Source organism: Aquarana catesbeiana, linkage group LG05, assembly GCF_042186555.1.
Source record: "Aquarana catesbeiana isolate 2022-GZ linkage group LG05, ASM4218655v1, whole genome shotgun sequence".
Classification (NCBI taxonomy): domain Eukaryota; kingdom Metazoa; phylum Chordata; class Amphibia; order Anura; family Ranidae; genus Aquarana; species Aquarana catesbeiana.
The window spans coordinates 49,870,373-49,892,775 of record NC_133328.1 but is presented as its reverse complement, the minus strand read 5'-3'; the positions used below and the strand labels follow the sequence as shown (position 1 = coordinate 49,892,775).

The window sequence follows — 22,403 nt, the reverse complement described above, 5'->3', positions numbered from 1 at the left end:
ATGTCTTTATGGACCTTGATTTGTGCACTGGTCCAAATCATTTGGTGGAGGGGGGATTATGATGTGGGGTTGTTTTTCAGGGGTTGGGCTTGGCCCCTTAGTTCCAGTGAAGGGAACTCTTAAGGCGTCAGCACACCAAGACATTTTGGACAATTTCATGTTCCCAACTTTGTGGGAACTGTTTGGGGATGGCCCCTTCTTGTTCCAACATGACTGCGTACCAGTGCACAAAGCAAGGTCCATAGAGACATAGATGAGCGAGTTTGGGGTAGAGGAACTTGACTGGCCTGCACAGAGTCCTGACCTTAACCCGATAGAACACTTTTGGGATGAATTAGAGCTGAGACTGCGAGCCAGGCCTTCTTGTCCAACATCAGTGCCTGACCTCACAAATGCGCTTCTGGAAGAATGGTCAAACATTGCCATAGACACACTCCTAAACCTTGTGGACAGCCTTCCCAGGAGAGTTAAAGCTGTTATAGCTGCAAAGGGTGGACCAATGCAATACCCTAGGACAGTGATGGTGAACCTTGGCATCCCAGATGATTTGGAACTACGTTTCCCATGATGCTCAACTACACTGCAGAGTGAATGAGCATCATTGAAAATGTAGTTCCAAAATATCTGGGGTGCCAAGGTTCGCTATCACTGCCCTATGGACTAAGAATGGGATGCCATTAAAGTTCATGTGCGTGTAAAGGCAGGTGTCCCAATACTTTTGGCAATATAGTGTAGTTATACTTCACCTTTACTGCTAGGTTTATTGACCTCAGGTACACCTGGCCATGTGTATGAACGTGGTAGGGGCATTGAATCGTAGGCTCCTGTGGAGAAGGGTGGCATTTATTTTTCACTGTACAATTATAAATGCTACACAGTGTGTCAGGTCGTTATAAATGCACCATCTACATAAGGTGTAGGTAGTCAGCAGCACACAATCAGGTAGAAGTAATTGGTGGCGTTGTGGCCCTGTAAGTCAACACCTTGTTTCCCTGCAAGTTATGTATGCAATTCTCTGCAGCAAATTATACGACTCATTTTCCCAGACGAGAAAACGCTCTGATCTGAACTGACAGAGACCTGGGCGGCCTTCCTTCCCCCAGCTGCATGCGCTCCGTGTGAGGAACAAAACACACCGAATCCAGTACAGACATGAAACCTCTGAGGACTCATCGTCTTTGCAGTTCAACTTCTTAGAAGCTGACTTTTCCATATATTAACGTCTCACTAAGTGCTGGGCCACAAACCAGCCTGACACCTGTTATATTGGCTTTATGTCAAACTGGCTGACCTTGTTCCCATCACCACATCACAGGGGGCCGCCATCTTGTGTGTTTGGACCATTAACCTGTTGGAAAGCCCACACTGCACTCCATAGACCTACACAATAAATAGGAGTGCTAGAAGTGACTGAATGGGCAGCGCCATTCCTTTAAAAGCATAGTCCTCGGGTATCCAAAATCTTGAAATGTTAGGCAGATGTCCAGCCAAAAATTTGAAAAGAAATAAATAGCCCATTAACCACCTCCCGCCCGCTGTATAGACAAATGACAGCGGCGGTGTGGCTCTCTCGTTCTGGTATGACGTCATGTGACGTCATCCCATTCCCGTTGCGCAATCGGCGAAGTGCTGTGTCCCTGGGAAACGGCGCTTCCCCAATCTCAGTAAAGAGCCAATGACAAGGCTGTGATCAGCTGTGTCCAATCATAGCTGATCGCATGTAAACAACAGCTTGCACTGGGGGCACCCAAGTAGACTCTTTCCTGTCCTAAACCATGGCTGTGCGTGTCTATTCACACACAGAGCCATGGCTTGGCCCCGCCCCCTCCCTCTCCTCATTGGCTCACTGGCTGTGGTTGACAGCAGCAGGAGCCATTCAGCCAATGAGGAGGGAGAGTCTCCGGAGAGCAGAGGCTATTGTGCACACCGTACCACGCTGCACCCCAACTACATACTGTATATACTGTATTTTGTAACATCAACAGAAATTTTTGTACCACTTTGTTATTTGATCTTCTACAGTTTGCATCTGTCCATAAGACCCACACAGCAGGATAAGTCAGAAGGATCCACCCACCTTTCCCATCAGTTCATATGGAGCGGTAAGAAGTGAGTAAAAAAAATTGACAGTCATTGCTGTTTATTTTTTATTTTTTTATTAAAATGCCCAGTAGGCTTTGCAAACTAAATCTCATGTAAACTCATTTTACTACTAAAGCGGAACTGAAAACAAAGCTTTTTTTTCAATTCAGACAGTGTAAGGGAGGGTTATAATCACTGTCAAGTTTTTTTTTTTGCCACCTGTGTCCTATTTCCCATTACTTCCTGTCCCATAGCCAAAACAGGAAGTGAAAGAAAATCAACACTGAGGGTAATTCTTGGTGGTCACCAGAACTAGTGTAACTGTTGGAGTACATAATAGTATTTTGTGCAACAACTACTGTACATCAGTATTTAGTAGAGATATATTCTTTAACCGGTAGATGACAGTGCTTATAAATTTGTAGCTGCATCTATGGCATGCTTTATGTCTTTTCCCTGAAAAGAGCTCCTGTTTGCAGTTAAGCGTCAATGGCGTCCCGGGGGGGGGGGGGGGCAGAGGGGGCCCTGACCCCCCCCAACATTATGCTGTGCCCCACCCTGTGCCCCCCCAATTAAAAAAAATTTTTTTTTTACAAAAAGGAAATGTCTAAGAGGGAGAGCATCCCCAGTCAGCTCCTGCGGGTGATTCCTCCCCCTCCTTCTGCTCACTGACACTGCATAATGCGAGCGCTCACACAACCACGGCCGCCCGATCTGCTCCTTTCCCTGCATCCTCATTGGCAGGGAGAAGAGCGAGTTGCAGGAAGGACTCCACCAGGACTCTCAGTTACTGAAAAACAGACTGATTTCTCCCATCCTTAGGACAGGAGAACCAGCCTGTAAATTCCAAGAGATGTCAGACCAGCGCTGTCAATAGCAGGACCAGGACAGTAAGAGGAGGCTGGGTAACCCCACAGTGGCAGAACACCAGGGCCCGGTGGCAAGACAACCTTTGCAACCCTGATAGTTCTGCCACTGCTTTGGACCCTTATATTTTCTTGGTATGCTGGTGACATATATCTCTTGTTTTCTGCCACTCTGGGGGGGCCCAATACAGTAGGAAGGGAGCTCACTGCAGAATATGTGAAAGGGCCGTTGTGGGATCGTAATAAAGGGCCCCAGGATATAGATATATATAATTTCATTTTATAGTTGCCCCATACTTTTATCCCTGTCCCCCCATGTGCCCCCCCCAAATATGAAAGCTGGAGATGCCACTGTTAAGCGGCAAAGCCCATGTGGACTGTGACTGTCAGTTCTGTTGGGCTATGTACAGAATTTCTAACAGGTTATGGGCACAGGCATAGGCCAGACACCCACCCAGTTGCCCAGAAAAAAAGCTGAGAACCCAGTAATAGCCAGATACAGCAAATAAGTGCAAGATACAGCAACAGAGATAAGACTGCAACAAAATAAAAGAAAATGGCCAGTAACACAGCTGCAACAAATCTGACAAACCAGAACTATCTGTGTTGGCAATTCAAGATGAAAATGCTGCTATAAGAAAAGGTACATGGAAATGTATAAAGGAAGTCAGGCCAGAGCACCCTTCAGATTGGTGGATAGAGAAAGACCAGAAAGCTCAGAGCACAAGCTCTCTTAGCATAGCAGGTGATCAAATCATACATATATGTAAATGTGAAACTTCTAAAGAAATGTGTGAAGAACTACAAAAGGTGCATGCAAGAGCTAATCTCAGCAATAAACTGTATTTGATTAGAAAGCTATACCAAACCAAGCTGATGAAAGGCCAGGATAGGTAGGATTACATAAGGCACACCTTGGAAACGATTGAACGCCTGAGAGGTATAGGAGAAAAAAATAAAAGATTTTCATGTCGCAGCACTATTACTCAGTGCCTTACCAGAAAGTTATGAAATGCTTGTCACACCACTTGATGCACTTCCAGATGATGAACTGACATTGGAATATGTTAAGGGCAAGCTTGTGGATTAATATAAGCGTAAAACAGAAAGCATTAACAGCAGGGGCTTCGGGAGGGGGTGGCTAGACGTGGCTGAAGTCCCGAATGTGCCCCCGAAAAGCCCCGAGCCTCAGGTATGCAGCTCACAATTGTAAGCCCAGAGCGGCGAGCGCCGGGACCGATCTGATCCCGAGCGCTGCCGAGTTCGGCCGAGTGCCATAGCAGGTCCCGCCTTCTGGAGCCTGCAACGCCTATAATGGACATCTCCCTGATTCAATGCTGGGACCGTGGGACGTGTGACGTCCATCATAGGCGCTGCAGGCTCCAGAAGGCGAGAATTACAATGCGGCCGCCACATCGGCGCTCGGGCGGGCCGCTCTCCTCTCCTCCTCCTCTGACTGACTGCCTGGCTGCTGTGACACCACACACCACGGCTGAGGTAGGTCAGACAGTGTATGTAAATGTCAGTGTATGTGGGTCAGGCAAGTCACTGTAGGTAGGTCACTGTATGTAAATGTCAGTGTAGGTAGGTCACTACCGTCAGTGTAGGTAGGTCAGTGTAGGTAGGTCACTACCGTCAGTGTAGGTAGGTCAGTGTAGGTAGGTCAGTGTAGGTAGTTCACTACCGTCAGTGTAGGTAGTTCACTACCATCAGTGTAGGTAGGTCACTACCATCAGTGTAGTTAGGTCAGTGTAGGTCGGTCACTACCATCAGTGTAGGTCGGTCACTACCATCAGTGTAGGTAGGTCACTACCATCAGTGTAGGTAGGTCAGTGTAGGTAGTTCACTACCATCAGTGTAGGTAGGTCACTACCATCAGTGTAGTTAGGTCAGTGTAGGTCGGTCACTACCATCAGTGTAGGTCGGTCACTACCATCAGTGTAGGTAGGTCACTACCATCAGTGTAGGTAGGTCAGTGTAGGTAGTTCACTACCGTCAGTGTAGGTAGGTCAGTGTAGGTAGTTCACTACCGTCAGTGTAGGTAGGTCAGTGTAGGTAGTTCACTACCGTCAGTGTAGGTAGGTCAGTGTAGGTAGTTCACTACCGTCAGTGTAGGTAGGTCAGTGTAGGTAGTTCACTACCGTCAGTGTAGGTAGGTCAGTGTAGGTAGTTCATTACCGTCAGTGTAGGTAGGTCACGGCCCAGCCAAAAAAAAAAAAAAAAAGGCCACCTAGCAACGCCCCTGATTAACAGTGAGGGTGCTTCTGTCGCAGAGTCTGCTTTAAAGATGGAAAATAGGAATAAAAACAGTAATATCCAACAAGAAACATGTGAATGTTTTGTGTGCAAGAAACTAGGTAATTTAAAAGCAGATTGCAGAATCTGGAAAGCTAGAATGCAAAAATAAACTAAACTACAAAAGGCCAAAAGTTTGAAGGAAGAAACTGATTTTGCTTCAGATAATGAATGTTTTTCAATACAAAAGTGGCACCTCATCTTTGCCGGCATGATGCGTTGATTTAGGAGCTACGAATCACATGACAAATGACAGAAATTTCTTTATTCACCTTGACCAGAGTACAACAGAAAAAAAGCACCACAGCTAAGGGGCAAATAACAGAATCAGAAGGAATAGGAGACGGTTTTCTTTACTGTATTTCCCAGAGCGTCACCAGAAAGGTATCTGTGAAAAATGTCTTCTATGTCCCTGCTCTTAAAACTAATCTTTTGTCAGTAAAGAAGCTCACAAAACAAGGCAAGAGATGTTCCAAGATGACAGTTGTGCCATCACAAAATTGGATATCTTACTTGCAAAGGCTAAAATTACAGATGAACTGCATCAGCTGAACAGGGCACAGAAGTCTAATAAAGAAATTAACTGAGAATGACTATGCAAGTAGAATAAAATATAGTCCATGTGATTAAACAATGAAATGCACCAGCTGTATAAAAAGGAAAAATGACAAGAAAAACCTTTCCAAAGCAGAACAAAGCATAAAGGGGAAAACACTGCTATTGCCACATCCGTAAAGTTAGATTGTCAAAAGAAAAAAAGGGGGGGTTCAAAGAGGAGCCCCTGGTCGGACTTTAAGGCACAGCAAACCAAAGGGATCGTATTCAAAGTAATAATATGAAAAACTTTATTAAATACATGTACAAAAATGACAAGGACATTGACAAAAGATAAAAATCATCTATGTAAGAATATACATGTGAGCCCCGATGCGTCGGGGCTCACATCATGTATATTCTTACATAGATGATATTGATGATAGACTTGTTATTACAGTGTACGCACCAAACATGCGTGCTTAAAATGAACTGTGGTAAATGTTTAAGTAAGAAAGAAAAATAAAGGAGATAAAGGGAGATAAAAGAAAATAAAAGAAATAAAAATAAGAGAGCTAAAAGGAGGGGAGGGGAGGGAAAGGGAGAGAGCATCACTATAAATACAGTTGGTGTAGCAATTCAAACCAAATGTACAGTAATGCTGTCAAAAGGATGTTATTCAAGTTTTTTAGCATACCATCGTTCCCAGGGAAGCCATCGATTAGGAAGTTTAGAGTATGAGGGTTTTCCACACGATATTATAGATTCATATGTGTAATGTGATTGAACTAAGGTAACTGCTTCTGACACAGTTGGGGTAGTTTTTGTTTTCCAGCATCTAGCTATGAGTAATCTGGTTGCTAGGAGTATGTGTGTGATCACTAGTCTAAAAGTTGGTGGTAGTGACTCTGTGTTCATATTCAGGATAGCCATTTGCGGCGTAAGGTTTATATGGAAGTTACATATATCTTGGATTACACTTTCTACCTCTTTCCATAGACTTGTCAAGGCTGGGCATGACCACAAGATATGAAATAAGGTACCTGTTTGGTTACAATTTCTCCAGCAGATGGGTGACGTATTTGATTGGAATTTGGCCAATCTCTGTGGTGTCAAGGACCATCTCAGTGTTATTTTGTGTGTCAGTTCCCATAAGGAAGTGCAACAAGTAGCTTTATAGATTGACTTCAAGGCCGTTTGCCATTGCTGTTCAGAAAAGTGTGACTGCAAATCCTCTTCCCAATCTTTAAAAGATTTAGATTTGTGGAATACCGATTTTTCTTGTAGTGTAGAGTAGATTAGTGAGATACCTTTGGTATCTATATTATTTTAGAAATAGTAATTCCATACTCTTCTAGGTGTGTGTGTGTGCTGAGAGACATTTTTGAATTCTATAGTAATTGAAATAATCTGTGATGGGTGCGCTGAATGTCGTTTGAATTTGAGCAAAGGATTTGTGTAATATCTTGGCCCTGAGTTCAGACGCGTAGGTTGCCTGTTCTAATATCCAGTTGGGTAAAATTAGGTCAGGTGACACCAATTGGAGGGTGTAGAGAGGTATTTTTAGATGTTTGGTGGGAAGTGTGGACCATTTAGTACAATGTAGTATTTTCCATGCTTTGACTGAGGCTTGAATAGTCGGTGAGTACAGGTGTAGTAGGTGTGGTAGATTGGTGGTAGTGCTGAACAACCAATGTTTAAGGTTGTTGCCCGGTGTCATGGTGTTTTCGATGTTTCCCCATAATGTGTTTGGGTGTGTATTTACCCAGTCTTTCATTTGGGACAGTATGGTGGCTAAATAATAATTTCTCCCATTCCTCCTGCTAAACTATGTTTAATAATTTTTGAATGACATCTTGGTTTTTTGCCCTGCCATATGTACTTGTGTACAATAGATTGAAGAGATTTGATGTAAGAATTTGTAAGTGGTATAGGTATTGTACGAAATATATATAGTAGTCTAGGGAGTATGAGCATTTTAAAGGCTGCCAGACTACCAGACCATAAAAACTCATATTTGGAAAGTTTGGCTGTTTCTCCAATAATCATTTGTTTAGCTTCAACGTAGTTGTCACTGATTAGCCCTTTTATAGATTTGGTAAGTGTGATGCCCAAATAAGATATTACCGTGTCTGCCCATGGGTAGGTATAGAGGTTGCGTAGTAGGTTGCTGGTTGTATCCAATCCAAATCTAGAATATAGGACTTATTTTTGTTAACTTTATAATAGGAAATGGCACTAAATCTCTAAAACACAGATAGAACCGAAGGCAGGGAAGACATAGGGTTGGTGATCATCATTATCACATCATCAGCAAACAGATTGATTTTATGTTCTACAGTTCCAATTTTGAAATCTGTAATTTGAACGTTTGATCTGATGTGTTCCGCCAGGGGTTCCATTAATAGGTTGAAAATAGGTGTAGATAGGGGGCAGCCTTGGCGGGTACCATTAGTAATTGGGAATTACTAATAGAGATCATCTTAGACGTGTATACTTGGGCCGATGGTGTTGGGTACAAAGCCATTATGGCGGAGAGGATGTGGCTTTGGAATCCAAATGTATGAAGTGTCGCTTGGAGGTATGACCAGTGAACTCTATCAAACGCCTTCTCCGCATCCAAGGATGCGGAGAAGGCGTTTGTGTAGATTCAAGCATTGTGGATTAAATTGATGAGTCTATGGGTTGCATCAAATGTTTGTCTTTCTTTCGTTAAATCAGATTGGTCAGGGTGGATCAGTGAGGGCATAATGTTTACTAATCTGGTTGCTATAAGTTTGGTATAGATTTTTGTATCTATATTGAGAAGTGAAATAGGTCGGAAGTTTTGTGTTGAGATAGGTTCCTTACCTGGCTTCGGCAACATGATTGTCATCGCATTAAGCGTTTCCTTTGGGAGAGAAGAGGAGGAGGCAGCATCATTGCACATTTGTGATAAAAAGGGTGCTAGAACTGTGCGCAACTGTTTATAGTACTCCCCAGTGAGACCATCAGGTCCAGATGATTTGTTAGATGGTAAGGTTGAGATGACATCTAAAATTTCTAGTGGAGTAAATGGGGCATTCAGTTTGGAGAGTTGATCTTGGAATATTTTGAGTAGATTATTTTTTATAAGAAGGAATCTATATCTTCTATGGATGGTTGGGTAGTGGTAGATTCATCTTTTAAGTTATATAGCGTTTTGTAGTAATGACTAAATGCATCAGCTATGGCTTGAAGGTCCACAAGTTTTTGTTTTGTGGAAGTGTGGTATAGGTGTGAGATTTTGATTTTAACCTCCCTGGCGGTATTCTCGAGTCTGGCTCGGGGTGGATTTTCGGTACCAAAAGCGGTAACCCTGAGCCAGACTCGGGATTGCATCGCAGGATCCAGGAAGAGCTTACTTACCTTGTCCCCAGGATCCTGCGATGTCTCCCCGCAGTGTGAGTGAGCCGTCCTCCGCTCGATCTATCACAGTGCCCGCGCTCTGTTCCCTGCGAGCGTTGCGACGCACAGGGACGGAGAACGGCGCCAAATTCAAAAGTAAAACACACAATACACATACAGTACACTGTAATCTTACAGATTACATTACTGTATCAATTTATTTTAACTCTCTTTTTTCCCTAGTGGTTTGTCCAGTGCCCTGCATGCAGTTTTATATTATAAAAATTGTTCTTTTTGCCTGGAAACTGGAGATTGCCCATAGCAATCAAAACCATCCCTTTACATCAAAAGCAGGTTTAGACCAGCTAGAAAACAACGATAATAAATTAGAATCACTTGCAGAATTGAGCGATAGCGATTTGTGGGGAAATCAAACACTGAAAGTAACGACAGCGACAATTCTGCAACTGAGCAAATTTCAGTGTTTTTAATTTGATTACATTATCGAATCATTTTTATTATTATTATTATATTATTATTTCTTATAATTATTTATAGTTATTTATTATATTATAATTTATGATTTAGTGTTTCAAACTTTATCATACCCGGGCTGTCTACTAGACTCTTGTTTGGACAGATTTAAGTGTGTTATTCCTAAGAATTACAGGCCTACAATATAAAACGCCAAATTTCCATGCAAAATAATGGTACTGCTTTCAGCACCAAAAATCTGAAATAATCATACCGCCAGGGAGGTTAATGGGGTGACCTTTGATTCTGAGTGCCATGGCTTTCCCTGCTTTATTCACTGTAAAATAGTGTTTAGGTTTGAATTGTTTTTGGGCTTTGTCATACGACTCTAGTAATATATTTCTTAATTCTTGTCTGGGGAGTAATAATTTTTCTTTTAGTTTGGGGTTGGGGTTTTTCAGGTTTTGATCTTCTGTTATTTTAATGTTGGATGTGAGGGTGTCTAGACGCTGTGATCTCCTTCTCTTATCTCTAGCACTTAACTGAATAATAATCCCTCTAATGAACGCTTTGTGGGCGTTCCAAAGAATGGTATTGTTAGATACTGTTCCTTTGTTGAGATCAAAGAATTCTTCCAGGTGTTTACGAATAGAGGCCGAGTGTTCGGACGAGTGGAGGATCGAGGCGTTGGCTCTCCAGATCTTCGCGCGAGGGAAGGTGGTAAGTTGTCAATGGTTATTGATATGGGTGCATGGTCTGACCATGTAACCATGGCTATAGATGATTCTGAAATTTTGGGTAGTGTCCATTTGTCCACTAGAAAGTAGTCAATTCGGGTATATGAATTGTGCCGATGTGAAAAGAAAGAATAGTCCCGTTCAGTGGTGTGGTGGTATCTCCATACGTCGTACAAGTCATTGTTTCTTATGAAAGTCCCCATAGGTGAAGTGAGTCTGGTATTGCGGGAAGATGCGTCAATATAGTTGTCCGGTACGATATTGAAATTTCCACAAACAATGAGGTAACCCTGACGGAATTTGGTGAGTTTTTTCGTTAGTTTAGAAAGGAACCTGAATGGTCTGTTGTTAGGCACATACACGTTAACAATAGTGTATCTGGTATTGTCTAGGGTACAGTCTAGGGCCAGATATCTACCTTCCACGTCAATCAAGCTGTTGTGAAGCTTGAAGGCAATTGTATTTTTGATTGCGATCATAACCCCATTTTTCATGGTTGGTTCTTATGCTTGATAGATATAGGTAAAGTTTTTGTTGGTGCAGTAAGGTTCTGCAGAATTTTTAAAGTGTGTCTCTTGTGCACATATGATGTCACCTTTAGATTCCTGGGCTGTACGCCGTAGGGAGGCTCTCTTTGCGGGATGATTCAGCCCTTTGGCATTGAGCGACAGGAATTTAGGCATCTTGTTGTGTGTTGTAAGATACCGTATAAAGTAAGGTTTTTACTCACAGTTGTGGAGTCAGCTTCTCTTCTTCTATTGGAAGTCAGCTTCTATTCAGTATGATCGTTGATGTCCTCTGGTCCATATTCTTTGAGTGCTCTCGGGGGTAGAAAAAACAATTGTGGGTAAAAGGGAAAACAATAAGTCAAAGATGAGATAAGCAAATCAATGAGAAGAGAGTAAGCAGGAACAAAGCAACAATTGACAGCAGCTGATTGTAACTGGGACTGCTGTGTAACTATGGGGTGTAAGTTTGTGGAGCAATTTGCAATGAGCAAGGCATCCGACTGGAGGTATTGTTACGTGGATCTTGTTTGAGTCTACTAATCTGATAGGATTTAGTGCTTAACAGCATGGAGGATTGTATTGGAGGGTTGGGTGTTCTCCCTGCGATTGGGATGTGCTGACCTAGGCGGGTCAGGAATGATACCCCAAATGTTTGAGGCTCTCTTTCACTGAGATATTGTGTTTAACTCCATTTTTGGTGACTATGATTTTAGTAGGAAAACTCCATTGGTAAGGGATTTTGTGATTGTTGAGTGGTTTGGTAATGGTCTTTTAGTTGTCTTCTCAGTTGGCGCGTATACTGCAAGAGATCGACGTATAGTTGGAGGTTGGCGTATGGCGCTGGGAGTTGGCCAAGATGTCTTGCCTTGAGTAGAAGTTGGTCTTTGGCATGAAAAAAACGTATTCTTTTTAAAACATCGCGGGGAACTTCCGTGGGGAGGTGTGGTGGCTTGGGGAGGCGGTGAATACGATCTATTATAGTTTCCATGGGTGAAAGATCAGGCAATAGCTTAGAAATTAGCTTTCTGGCATATGTATTAAGATCATGGGGCATGACGGTCCTCATCCACTGTTGTTCTTCCTTGGTAGTGTCATGGGCATCTACTAGATTGTTAACTGTTTCAGTCATATCTCCTATTTGGCTTTCAATATGGTGAACTTTCTGCCCCATGTAGTGCATTTGTGATGAGGATTTGGTAAACATGGAGGCGATATCATTATGAAGTGAGCTCTGAAGAGAGATGAGCATCTCTTTTATGGTGGTGTCTAATACAGGCTGATTTGTGGTCTGGAAGGCTGCTATGGGAGATGGATGAGCTGGGATGAGATCTAATACAGGGCTCACCTCATGACCGGTTGGATCTGAATCTAGTCACAGCCGAGATTTTGCTAGGCTGTTACTGGCAGATGATGATAGGGAGGAAGGAGAGGCATCTAAAGAATTATTCTGCTTTGATATTTCCATTCCCTCTGCATCAGGAAGGTCTGTGTAAGCCGCTGCTGATCCGTGTGCAGGGCCGCGGGCGCCATCTTGGATTCCTATGAGAAGAAATCTGTCAGTTTCTTTGTCTGACGGTATTCTTTCCTCTTGCGGGTCAGGCTGGACATTCTGGAGGTGTAATCCAGTTCGCTGGTGTGCTGAGTAGCCGCAATAAGCTATCTATATAGTGGCGATGCTGTGTGGTAGTCCGGTCGGTGCAGGAGCTGAGGAATCAGACGTCCATCTTGCTCGGCGGTTAGCCACGCCCCCAAAATGCATAATCTTTTTTTGATGCATTTCTGCTACACTTTCTGAGTGCCTGACTCCCAGCATGCACCTGTGAAATATAGACATGTGACTCAAAAAACACACCAAAAACGTACCAAAGATGCATCATGCAGGACTTTTCAAAACACACCACCCGTAACACAGTGGTGCGAACAGTACTGTAGAATGTTTTGCATTTTTCTTGCATTTTTAGCAAGGAAAAAAAAGCAGCAAAAATGCATCAGTGTGAAAGAAGCCTAATGCCGCATACACACGAGTGGACTTTCCGGCATACTTGGTCCGGCGTACCGAAGTCCGTCAGACAATTCGATCGTGTGTGGGCTCCAGCGGACTTTTTTTTTCTCAAAAGTTTGACGGACTTAGATTTGAAACATTTTTCAAATCTATCCGACAGACTCGAGTCTGGTCGAAAAGTCCGCTCGTCTGTATGCTAGTCCGACGGACAAAAACCGACGCTAGGGCAGCTATTGGCTACTGGCTATGAACTTCCTTGTTTTAGTCCGGTCGTACGTCATCACGTACAAATCCGTCGGACTTTGGTTGAACGTGTGTAAAGTCCGTCGAAAAGTCCGCCGGGCAAAGTATGCCGTAAAGTCCGGTCGTGTGTACGCGGCATTAGACCTGGTCGAGGAACAACTGCAGCTTCACACTATTGCTGCAGCATAAAGGTGAGTATGTACATTTTTTTTAAATACCCCAAACTTCCCCTTTAAATGATTACACGGTATTTCTAAATGACTCGTTCTTCACCCCTCCTACCAATTTGTGTGCCTTACATACAGTATACAGTAGGGATGAGCTTCAAGTTCGAGTCGAACTCATGTTCGACTCAAACATTGGCTGTTCGCAAGTTCGCCGAACAGCAAACAATTTGGGGTGTTCGCGGCAAATTCGAATGCCGCAGAACACCCTTTAAAAGTCTATGGGAGAAATCAAAAGTGCTAATTTTAAAGGCTTATATGCAAGTTATTGTCATAAAAAGTGTTTGGGGACCTGGGTCCTGCCCCAGGGGACATGGATCAATGCAAAAAAAGTTTTAAAAACGGCCGTTTTTTCAGGAGCAGTGATTTTAATAATGCTTAAAGACAAACAATAAAAGTGTAATATCCCTTTAAATTTCGTAGCTGGGGGGTGTCTATAGTATGCCTGTAAAGGGGCGCATGTTTCCTGTGTTTAGAACAGTCTGACAGCAAAATGACATTTCGAAGGAAAAAAGCCATTTAAAACTACTCGCGGCTATTGCATTGCCGGTCCGACAATACACATAAAAGTTCATTGATAAAAACAGCATGGAAATTCCCCACAGGGGAACCCCGAACCAAAATTAAAAAAAAAAAATGACGTGGGGGTCCCCCTAAATTCCATACCAGGCCCTTCAGGTCTGGTATGGATATTAAGGGGAACCACTGCCAAAATTTAAAAAAAAAATGACGTGGGGGTCCCCCTAAATTCCATACCAGAACTGAAGGGTCTGGTATGGATTTTAAGGGGAACCCCGCGCCAAAAAAAAAAAACGGCGTGGGGTCCCCCCAAAAATCCATACCAGACCCTTATCCGAGCACGCAACCTGGCAGGCCGCAGGAAAAGAGGGGGGGACGAGAGAGCGCCCCCCCCTCCTGAACCGTACCAGGCCACATGCCCTCAACATTGGGAGGGTGCTTTGGGGTAGCCCCCCAAAACACCTTGTCCCCATGTTGATGAGGACAAGGGCCTCAACCCCACAACCCTGGCCAGTAGTTGTGGGGGTCTGCGGACGGGGGGGCTTATCGGAATCTGAAAGCCCCCTTTAACAAGGGGACCCCCAGATCCCGGCCCCCCCTGTGTGAAATGGTAAGGGGGTACAAAAGTACCCCTACCATTTCACTAAAAAACTGTCAAAAATGTTAAAAATGACAAGAGACAGTTTTTGACAATTCCTTTATTTAAATGCTTCTTCTTTCTTCTTTCTTCTATCATCCTTCATCTTCTTCTTTCTTCTATCTTCCTTCATCTTCTTCTTCTTCTGGTTCTTCCTCCGGCGTTCTCGACCAGCATCTCCTCCGTGGTGTCTTCTATCTTCTTCTCCTCGGGCCGCTCCGCACCCATGGCATGGGGGGAGGCTCCCGCTCTTCTCTTCATCTTCTTCTCTTCTTCTTCTTCATCTTCTTCTCTTCTTCTCTTCTTCTCTTCTTCTCTTCTTCATCTTCTTCTCCGGGCCACTCTGCATCCATGCTGGCATGGAGGGAGGCTCCCGCTGTGTGACGGCGTCTCCTCGGCTGGCGGTTCTTAAATAACGGGGGGCGGGGCCACCCAGTGACCCCGCCCCCCTCTGACGCACGGGACATGACGGGACTTCCCTGTGGTATTCCCCGTGACGTCACAGGGAAGTCCTGTCAAGTCACCGTGCGTCAGAGGGGGGCGGGGTCACCGGGTGGCCCCGCCCCCGTTATTTAAGGACCGTCAGACGAGGAGACGCCGTCACACAGCGGGAGCCTCCCTCCATGCCAGCATGGATGCGGAGCGGCCCTGAGAAGAAGATGAAGAAGAGAAGAAGAGAAGAAGATGAAGAAGAGAAGAAGATGAAGAGAAGAGCGGGAGCCTCCCCCCATGCCATGGGTGCGGAGCGGCCCAAGGAGAAGAAGATAGAAGACGCCGCGGAGGAGATGCTGGACGAGAACGCCAGAGGAAGAACCAGAAGAGCCAGAAGAACCAGAAGAAGAAGAAGAAGATGAAGGAAGATAGAAGAAAGAAGAAGCATTTAAATAAAGGAATTGTCAAAAACTGTCTCTTGTCATTTTTAACATTTTTGACAGTTTTTAGTGAAATGGTAGGGGTACTTTTGTACCCCCTTACCATTTCACATAGGGGGGGGCCGGGATCTGGGGGTCCCCTTGTTAAAGGGGGCTTCCAGATTCCGATAAGTCCCCCGCCTGCAGACCCCCACAACCACCGCAAGGGTTGTGGGGATGAGGCCCTTGTCCTCATCAACATGGGGACAAGGTGTTTTGGGGGGCTACCCCAAAGCACCCTCCCAATGTCGAGGGCATGTGGCCTGGTACGGTTCAGGAGGGGGGGCGCTCTCTCGTCCCCCCCTCTTTTCCTGCGGCCTGCCAGGTTGCGTGCTCGGATAATGGTCTGGTATGGATTTTTGGGGGGACCCCACGCCGTTTTGTTTTGTTTTTTTTTGGCGCGGGGTTCCCCTTAAAATCCGTACCAGACCTGAAGGGTCTGGTATGGAATTTAGGGGGACCCCCACATCATTTTTTTTTTTAATTTTGGCCGGGGTTCCCCTTAATATCCATACCAGACCTGAAGGGCCTGGTATGGAATTTAGGGGGACCCCCACATCATTTTTTTTTTAAATTTTGGATCGGGGTTCCCCTGTGGGGAATTCCCATGCCGTTTTTATCAATGAACTTCTATGTGTATTGTCGGATCGGCAATGCAATAGCCGCGAGTAGTTTTAAATGGCTTTTTTCCTTCGAAATGTCATTTTGCTGTCAGACTGTTCTAAACACGGGAAACATGCGCCCCTTTACAGGCATACTATAGACACCCTCCAGGTACGAAATTTAAAGGGATATTACACTTTTATTGTTTGTCTTTAAGCATTATTAAAATCACTGCACCTGAAAAAACGGCCATTTTTAAAACTTTTTTTTGCATTGATCCATGTCCCCTGGAGCAGGACCCAGGTTCCCAAACACTTTTTATGACAATAACTCGCATATAAGCCTTTAAAATTAGCACTTTTGATTATTCATGTTCGTGTCCCATAGACTTGTTCGCGGTGTTCGCGTGTTCGAACGAACTTTTTTTCTGTTCGCATGTTCTGGTGCGAACCGAACAGGGGGGTGTTCGGCTCATCCCTAGTATACAGTTGTGCTCATAAGTTTGCATACCCTGGCAGAATTTATGATTTCTTGGCCATTTTTCAGAGAATATGAATGATAACACAAAAACTTTTCTTTCACTCGTGGTTAGTGTTTGGCTGAAGCCATTTATTTTCAATCAACTGTGTTTACTTTTTTTAAATCATAATGACAACAGAAGCTACCCAAATGACCCTGATCAAAAGTTTACATACCCTGGTGATTTTGTCCTGATAACATGCACATAAGTTGACACAAAGGGTTTGAATGGCTATTAAAGGTAACCATCCTCACCTGTGATCTGTGTTCTTGTAATTAGTGTGTGTGTATAAAAGGTCAATGAGTTTCTGTACTCCTGACAGACCCTTGCATCTTTCATCCAGTGCTGCACTGGCAATTCTGGATTCTGAGTCATGGGGAAAGCAAAATAATTGTCAAAGGATCTGCGGGAAAAGGTAGTTGAACTGTATAAAACAGGAAAGGGATATAAAAAGATATCCAAGGAATTAAGAATGCTAATCAGCAGTGTTCAAGCTGAAAGAAGTGGAAAATGAGGGGCTCTGTTGAAACCAAATCACGGTCAGGTAGACCAACTAAAATTTCAGCCACAACTGCCAGGAAAATTGTTCGGGATGCAAAGAAAAACCCACAAATAACTTCAGGCGAAATTCAGGACTCTCTGAAAACATGTGGTGTGGCTGTTTCAAGATGCACAATAAGGAGGCACTTGAAGAAAGATGGGCTGCATCGTCGAGTCGCCAGAAGAAAGCCATTACTATGCAAATGCCACAAAGTATCCCATTTACAATACGCCTAACAGCACAGAGACAAGGTTTAAACCTTCTGGTACAAAGTCATTTGGAGTGATGAGACCAAAATTGAGCTTTTTGGCCACAACCATAAACGCTACATTTGGAGAGGAGTCAACAAGGCCTATGATGAAAGGTACACCATTCCTACTGTGAAAAACGGAGGTGGATTGCTGATGTTTTGGGGATGTGTGAGCTACAAAGGCACAGGAAATTTGGTCAAAACTGATGGTAAGATGAATGCAGTATGTTATCAAAAAATACTGGAGAAACATTTGCATTCATCAGCCAGGAAGCTGCGCATGGGATGTACTTGTACATTCCAACATGACAATGATCCAAAACACAAGGCCAAGGTGACCTGTCATTGGCTACAGCAGAATAAAGTGAAGGTTCTGGAGTGGCCATTTCAGTCTCCTGACCTCAATATCATTGAGCCACTCTGGGGAGATCTCAAACGTGCAGTTCATGCAAAACAGCCCAAAAATTTACAGGAACTGGAGGCTTTTTGCGAAGAGGAATGGGCAGCTTTACCATCTGAGAAGATAAAGAGCCTCATCCACAAATATCACAAAAGACTTCAAGCTGTCATTGATGTTCTCTGCAGCGGATTCGCCGCAAGATTTTATTTTTTTTTAAATGACATTTAATTATTTTTTTTTATTGAATTTTAGTGCAAATATGAGATCTTAGGTCTTTTTGATCCTAGATCTCATATTTAAGAGGTCCTGTCATGCTTTTTTTTGTTACAAGGGATGTTTACATTCCTTGTAATAGGAATAAAAGTGACACAATTTTTTTTTAAAAGAACAGTGTAAAAATTAAAAAATAAAAGGTAAAATAAATAAGAATTTTTTTTTAAACGCACCCCATCCCGCCGAGCTTGTGCGCAGAAGCGAACGCATACGTGAGCAGCGCCGCATATGAAAACGGTGTTCAAACCACACATGTGAGATATCGCCACGATCGGTAGAGCGAGAGCAATAATTCTAGCCCCAGAGCTCCTCTGTAACTCAAAACATGCAACCTGTAGAATTTTTTAAACATCGCCTATGGAGATTTTTAAGGGTAAAAGTTTGTCGCCATTCCACGAGCGGGCGCAATTTTGAAGCGTGACATGTTGGGTATCAATTTACTCGGCGTAACATTATCTTTCACAATATAAAAAATGGGCTAACATTACTGCTGTCTTATTTTTTAATTAAAAAAAAGTGTTTTTTTTTTTCCAAAAAAGTGCACTTGTAAGACCGCTGCGCAAATACGGTGTGACAGAAAGTATTGCAACGACCACCATTTTATTCTCTAGGGTGTTAGGAAAAAATATATATAATGTTTGGGGATTCTAAGTAATTTTCTAGCAAAAAAAAAAATTTTTTTTTGAACTTGTAAACACCAAATCTCAGAAAGAGGCTCGGTCTTTAAGTGGTTAAATAGAGTAAACACAGTTGATTGATAATAAATGGTTTCAGCCAAACACTAACCATTAGTGAAAGAAAGGTTTTTGTGTTATCATTCATATTCTCTGAAAAATGGCCAAGAAATCATAAATTCTGCCAGGGTATGTAAACTTATGAGCACAACTGTTTATACTCTCCAGTGGTTATAAATCGTTAAATAAAAACTTGCCATTATAGAGAAGACAAAGAAAGGACCTAAAACATAAAATGGTGGCAAAAATCTATTTGTTGGTGAGAGTTCCATTTCCAGTACAAAGTATGAAAATCCCCCAATATTTCAATGTATGTTTTATATCAGCTGAGTATTTACTTCTTCCAATATTTCTGCCATGGCAGCTCCGAGTACAAAAACTGGCTGTGACTGTAGAACAGATGGATGTCTGTGCGTATTTCTCGTCAATTTAGAAGCAATGAACAGACGTCTTTTTCACAAAATGTTCGCAAGAAACAAAATCACGTCTGGACCTTACAATACAATATGTCAGTCTCTCTCCGAGCCTGCATACTGTTTTTCTCATAACTTTCCAATGGGTTATAACTGCCAGCAGTATCTAGATGTGAAACTTCTCATTCTTTTTTACATGTTCTAGCTGTAAGTTACATACTGTGTATTTTTCATTTATATTTAAAGCAGTATCAAACCCAGAGAACCACAAACTGAAAACACAATTTAATTGATTTTAAGCAAAAACCCATCCATCCATGTCTCCATGCTTCCATTTGTTGAGAAATGACTTTTGAAATACACCCCCTAAAACCAAGCATTTCTAGTCGCAGCCATCTTAAGTAAGGGCAGGTTATTCATGTAGCATTTACTTCCTGGAATCCATCTGCCTTTAGCTCAGGCATGCAGGCAGGAGGGTGTGCTTAGCTGAGAAATCCCCTCCTCCCCTCCTCCAGGTAAAATAAATAAATGCCTATGTAGGCATCCCATGGGAATGTTTGGCCTAGAAAGCAGAAAGTAACTGAAGAAATGTAAAAAAAAAAAGATTACAGCGGAGTTCCACTCAAAAATGGAACTTCAGTTTTATGATTATTATTATTATACAGGATTTATATAGCGCCAACAGTTTACGCAGCGCTTTACAATATAAAAGGGAGACAATACAGTTATAATACAATAAAATACAAGAGGATTAAGAGGGCCCTGCTCAGAAGAGCTTACAATCTAATAGAGTGGGGCAGGTGGTACAAAAGGTTGTAACTGTGGGGAATGAGCTGTTGGAAGTGGTAGAAGATTAGTTGGAGACGTGATAGGCTTTCCTGAAGAGATGAGTTTTCAGGGATCGCCTGAAGGTAGCAAGAGTAGGGGATAGCCGGACAGGTGGAGGTAGCGAGTTCCAGAGGATGGGAGAGGCTCTGGAGAAATCCTGAAGACGAGCATGGGAGGAGGAGATGAGGGAGCTTGAGAGCAGGAGGTCTTGAGAAGAGCATAGAGGACGCTTTAAGGAAAGGTGACCCCCCTGACATGCCACATTTGGCATGTAATTTTTTTTGGGGGGGGAAACCCTCTTTTCAGAGGGTTATAGCATAGCCATACCATAGCATGGCTGCACATCTGCTCTTCTCTACGAGGCCCCAACTTGTGATCTTCCACCAGCCCCAATGATTGATTCCCCCTCCTGCACTTCACTATTGGTCTGTCACAGTGATGGGAAGACTGACTGGCCTATGGGGTAGCACAGGAGGCATAAGAGGGCGGACCCGTGTCCAGGGCTGCTTACCAGTGTACGTGATTTAAGGGCCCCTGCAAACTTGACTGGTTGGCTGAAGAAATGTGCAAGGCACTTGGAGGAGCCTGCTATAGGACGTTAGTAGATGGTTATAAACCAAGGTATTGTGAGGACATGAATTTTTGCAGTGCCATTTAAAAAGTCAAGGGATGGCCATTTAAATGTTAAATGTCTTTAATCCTCACGGGGAATTGGATGATAGCTCTTATCTGGAAAGCTTCTCTTAGGTAGAGCAAGGCAGATGGTCTGAGTCATTAAACCGGATCCAAGGGAGCCAATCTCTAATGCCTCGTACACACGACCGATTTTGCCGTCAGAATTATCTCCCAAGGTTCCTCCGACGGAATTCCATTCAAGTGGTCTTGCATACATGCGGTCAAACCAAAGTCCGACCGTCCAGAACGCGGTGACGCACAACACGTACGACGGGACTAGAAAAAGGAAGTGCAATAGCCAGTAGCCAATATCTTCCGTCTCGTACTTGCTTCAGAGCATGCGTCATTTTTGGTCCGTCGGAACAGCATACAGACGAGCGGTTTTCCCGATAGGAATTGGTTCCGTTGGAAATATTTAGAACATGTTCCATTTCTAGGTCCGTCATAATTTTCGAAAAAAAAAGTACGATGAGGCCCACACACGATCGGAATAGACGATAAAAAGCTTCCGTCTGACTTTTTCTGTCTGCCATTCTGTGTGTGTACGACTTTACAATGGGTATGCTCAGATAGGTAACCCAGGAAAAGAAAAACTGTGTCCAATCACAGCGGGAGCGGGTTGCCGGCAACAGGCGCATGCGGCCCAGACTGGGAAGAAAAAAATCATATAGGTACGTGATTTTGTTTTAAGGGGCTGCCCTGCCGCAGTATATGTATGTGGGGCGGTCCTTAAGCGGTTAGTCTTGCTGTGTAGTGTGATCTCCCTGGCTTACAAAAAACATGCCAAACTTTGGAAAATGTTAATACAGAATAATACAAATCCTTCTGAATTAACAGACTGGAAAATAGAACATAAAATGCGGTACGGGCACAGTCTGGGCACCGTCTCTAAGGCTTATGATGATTTTTTCATTGGTACTTATTCCAGTCAATGCGAGAATGGTTGCTACAAAGCAATTGAGCAGGCAAATGCTTTCTTTTTTAATTCTTACCTGCCTACCGTGCCACTGGGAAACAAAAGGAACCTTGAATACATCACCTTGCAACCGAGCGAGAAGCGCAATAATATGCGAGCCGGCACGCCACAGAGCACGCCACAGTGCACAACATAATGTTTTATTTTCAAGCTGGCTGCATTATTGTTATTTCATCAGCCTCATTTTCCTCTCTGCGGAAAATCTAGTGTAGATGTAAAATGAAGCTGACTTTAATCAGTGCGAGAATGAAATCACAAGCCCCGACTCCATGCCGCCTGTAACCTGGAAGTAAGTGATATGTGTATTGGAACGCAGACGCCATTGTATTTGCATCTTTCAGTCCGGCAATGAGCTCTCCCTTCCCTGGTGTAGAAGGGGCTTAGAAGAAAGGTAAAAAAAGACACCTGCTCAGTTTAGGTGACCATGGGCAGGCCCTTGTTTCAAAAATTTCCCCGCACGCTTGCCAGAAATTTCTGCCAAAGTGCACTTTTCTTTTGTGAGTTATAAACTGATCTTAGCGGTTTCCGTATTTACTTTTCATATTTTAATAAGGAGCTCCTGTTGTGCAACCTCATAGCTGTATAGCTGCAGTGTGAGATCTAAGGTCTGGTTCACACTTGTGCGTGCACCGCAGCATGCATCGCCTTCCCGTGCGGTGCGTGTAGGGCATCTTATTTCATATTTCTATGAATGAGAAAGGCAGAAACGAGTCCTTGACTTTTTTCCAAAAATGTGTTGCACCGAACTGCACATTTGCAAATGCGTGGGGGTGCTGTTATCAATTAATGGC

General features: G+C 43.5%; 1 protein-coding gene across 5 annotated transcripts in view; it reads left to right on the top strand.

Annotated features, from left to right (window-relative positions):
* The window catches only part of ST8SIA6 (ST8 alpha-N-acetyl-neuraminide alpha-2,8-sialyltransferase 6), a 222,968-nt gene that overhangs the window by 106,692 nt on the left and 93,873 nt on the right, over positions 1-22,403 (top strand). For 2 of the 5 annotated variants that reach the window (XM_073629720.1, XM_073629721.1), the window contains one exon: positions 2,023-2,109. The exons of 2 other annotated variants lie outside the window; for them this stretch is intronic. In XM_073629720.1, coding sequence (XP_073485821.1) covers positions 2,023-2,109 — 87 coding nt within the window. The remainder of the gene's footprint in view (positions 1-2,022; positions 2,110-22,403) is intronic. One more of the 5 variants, XM_073629724.1, reaches the window with a different exon arrangement.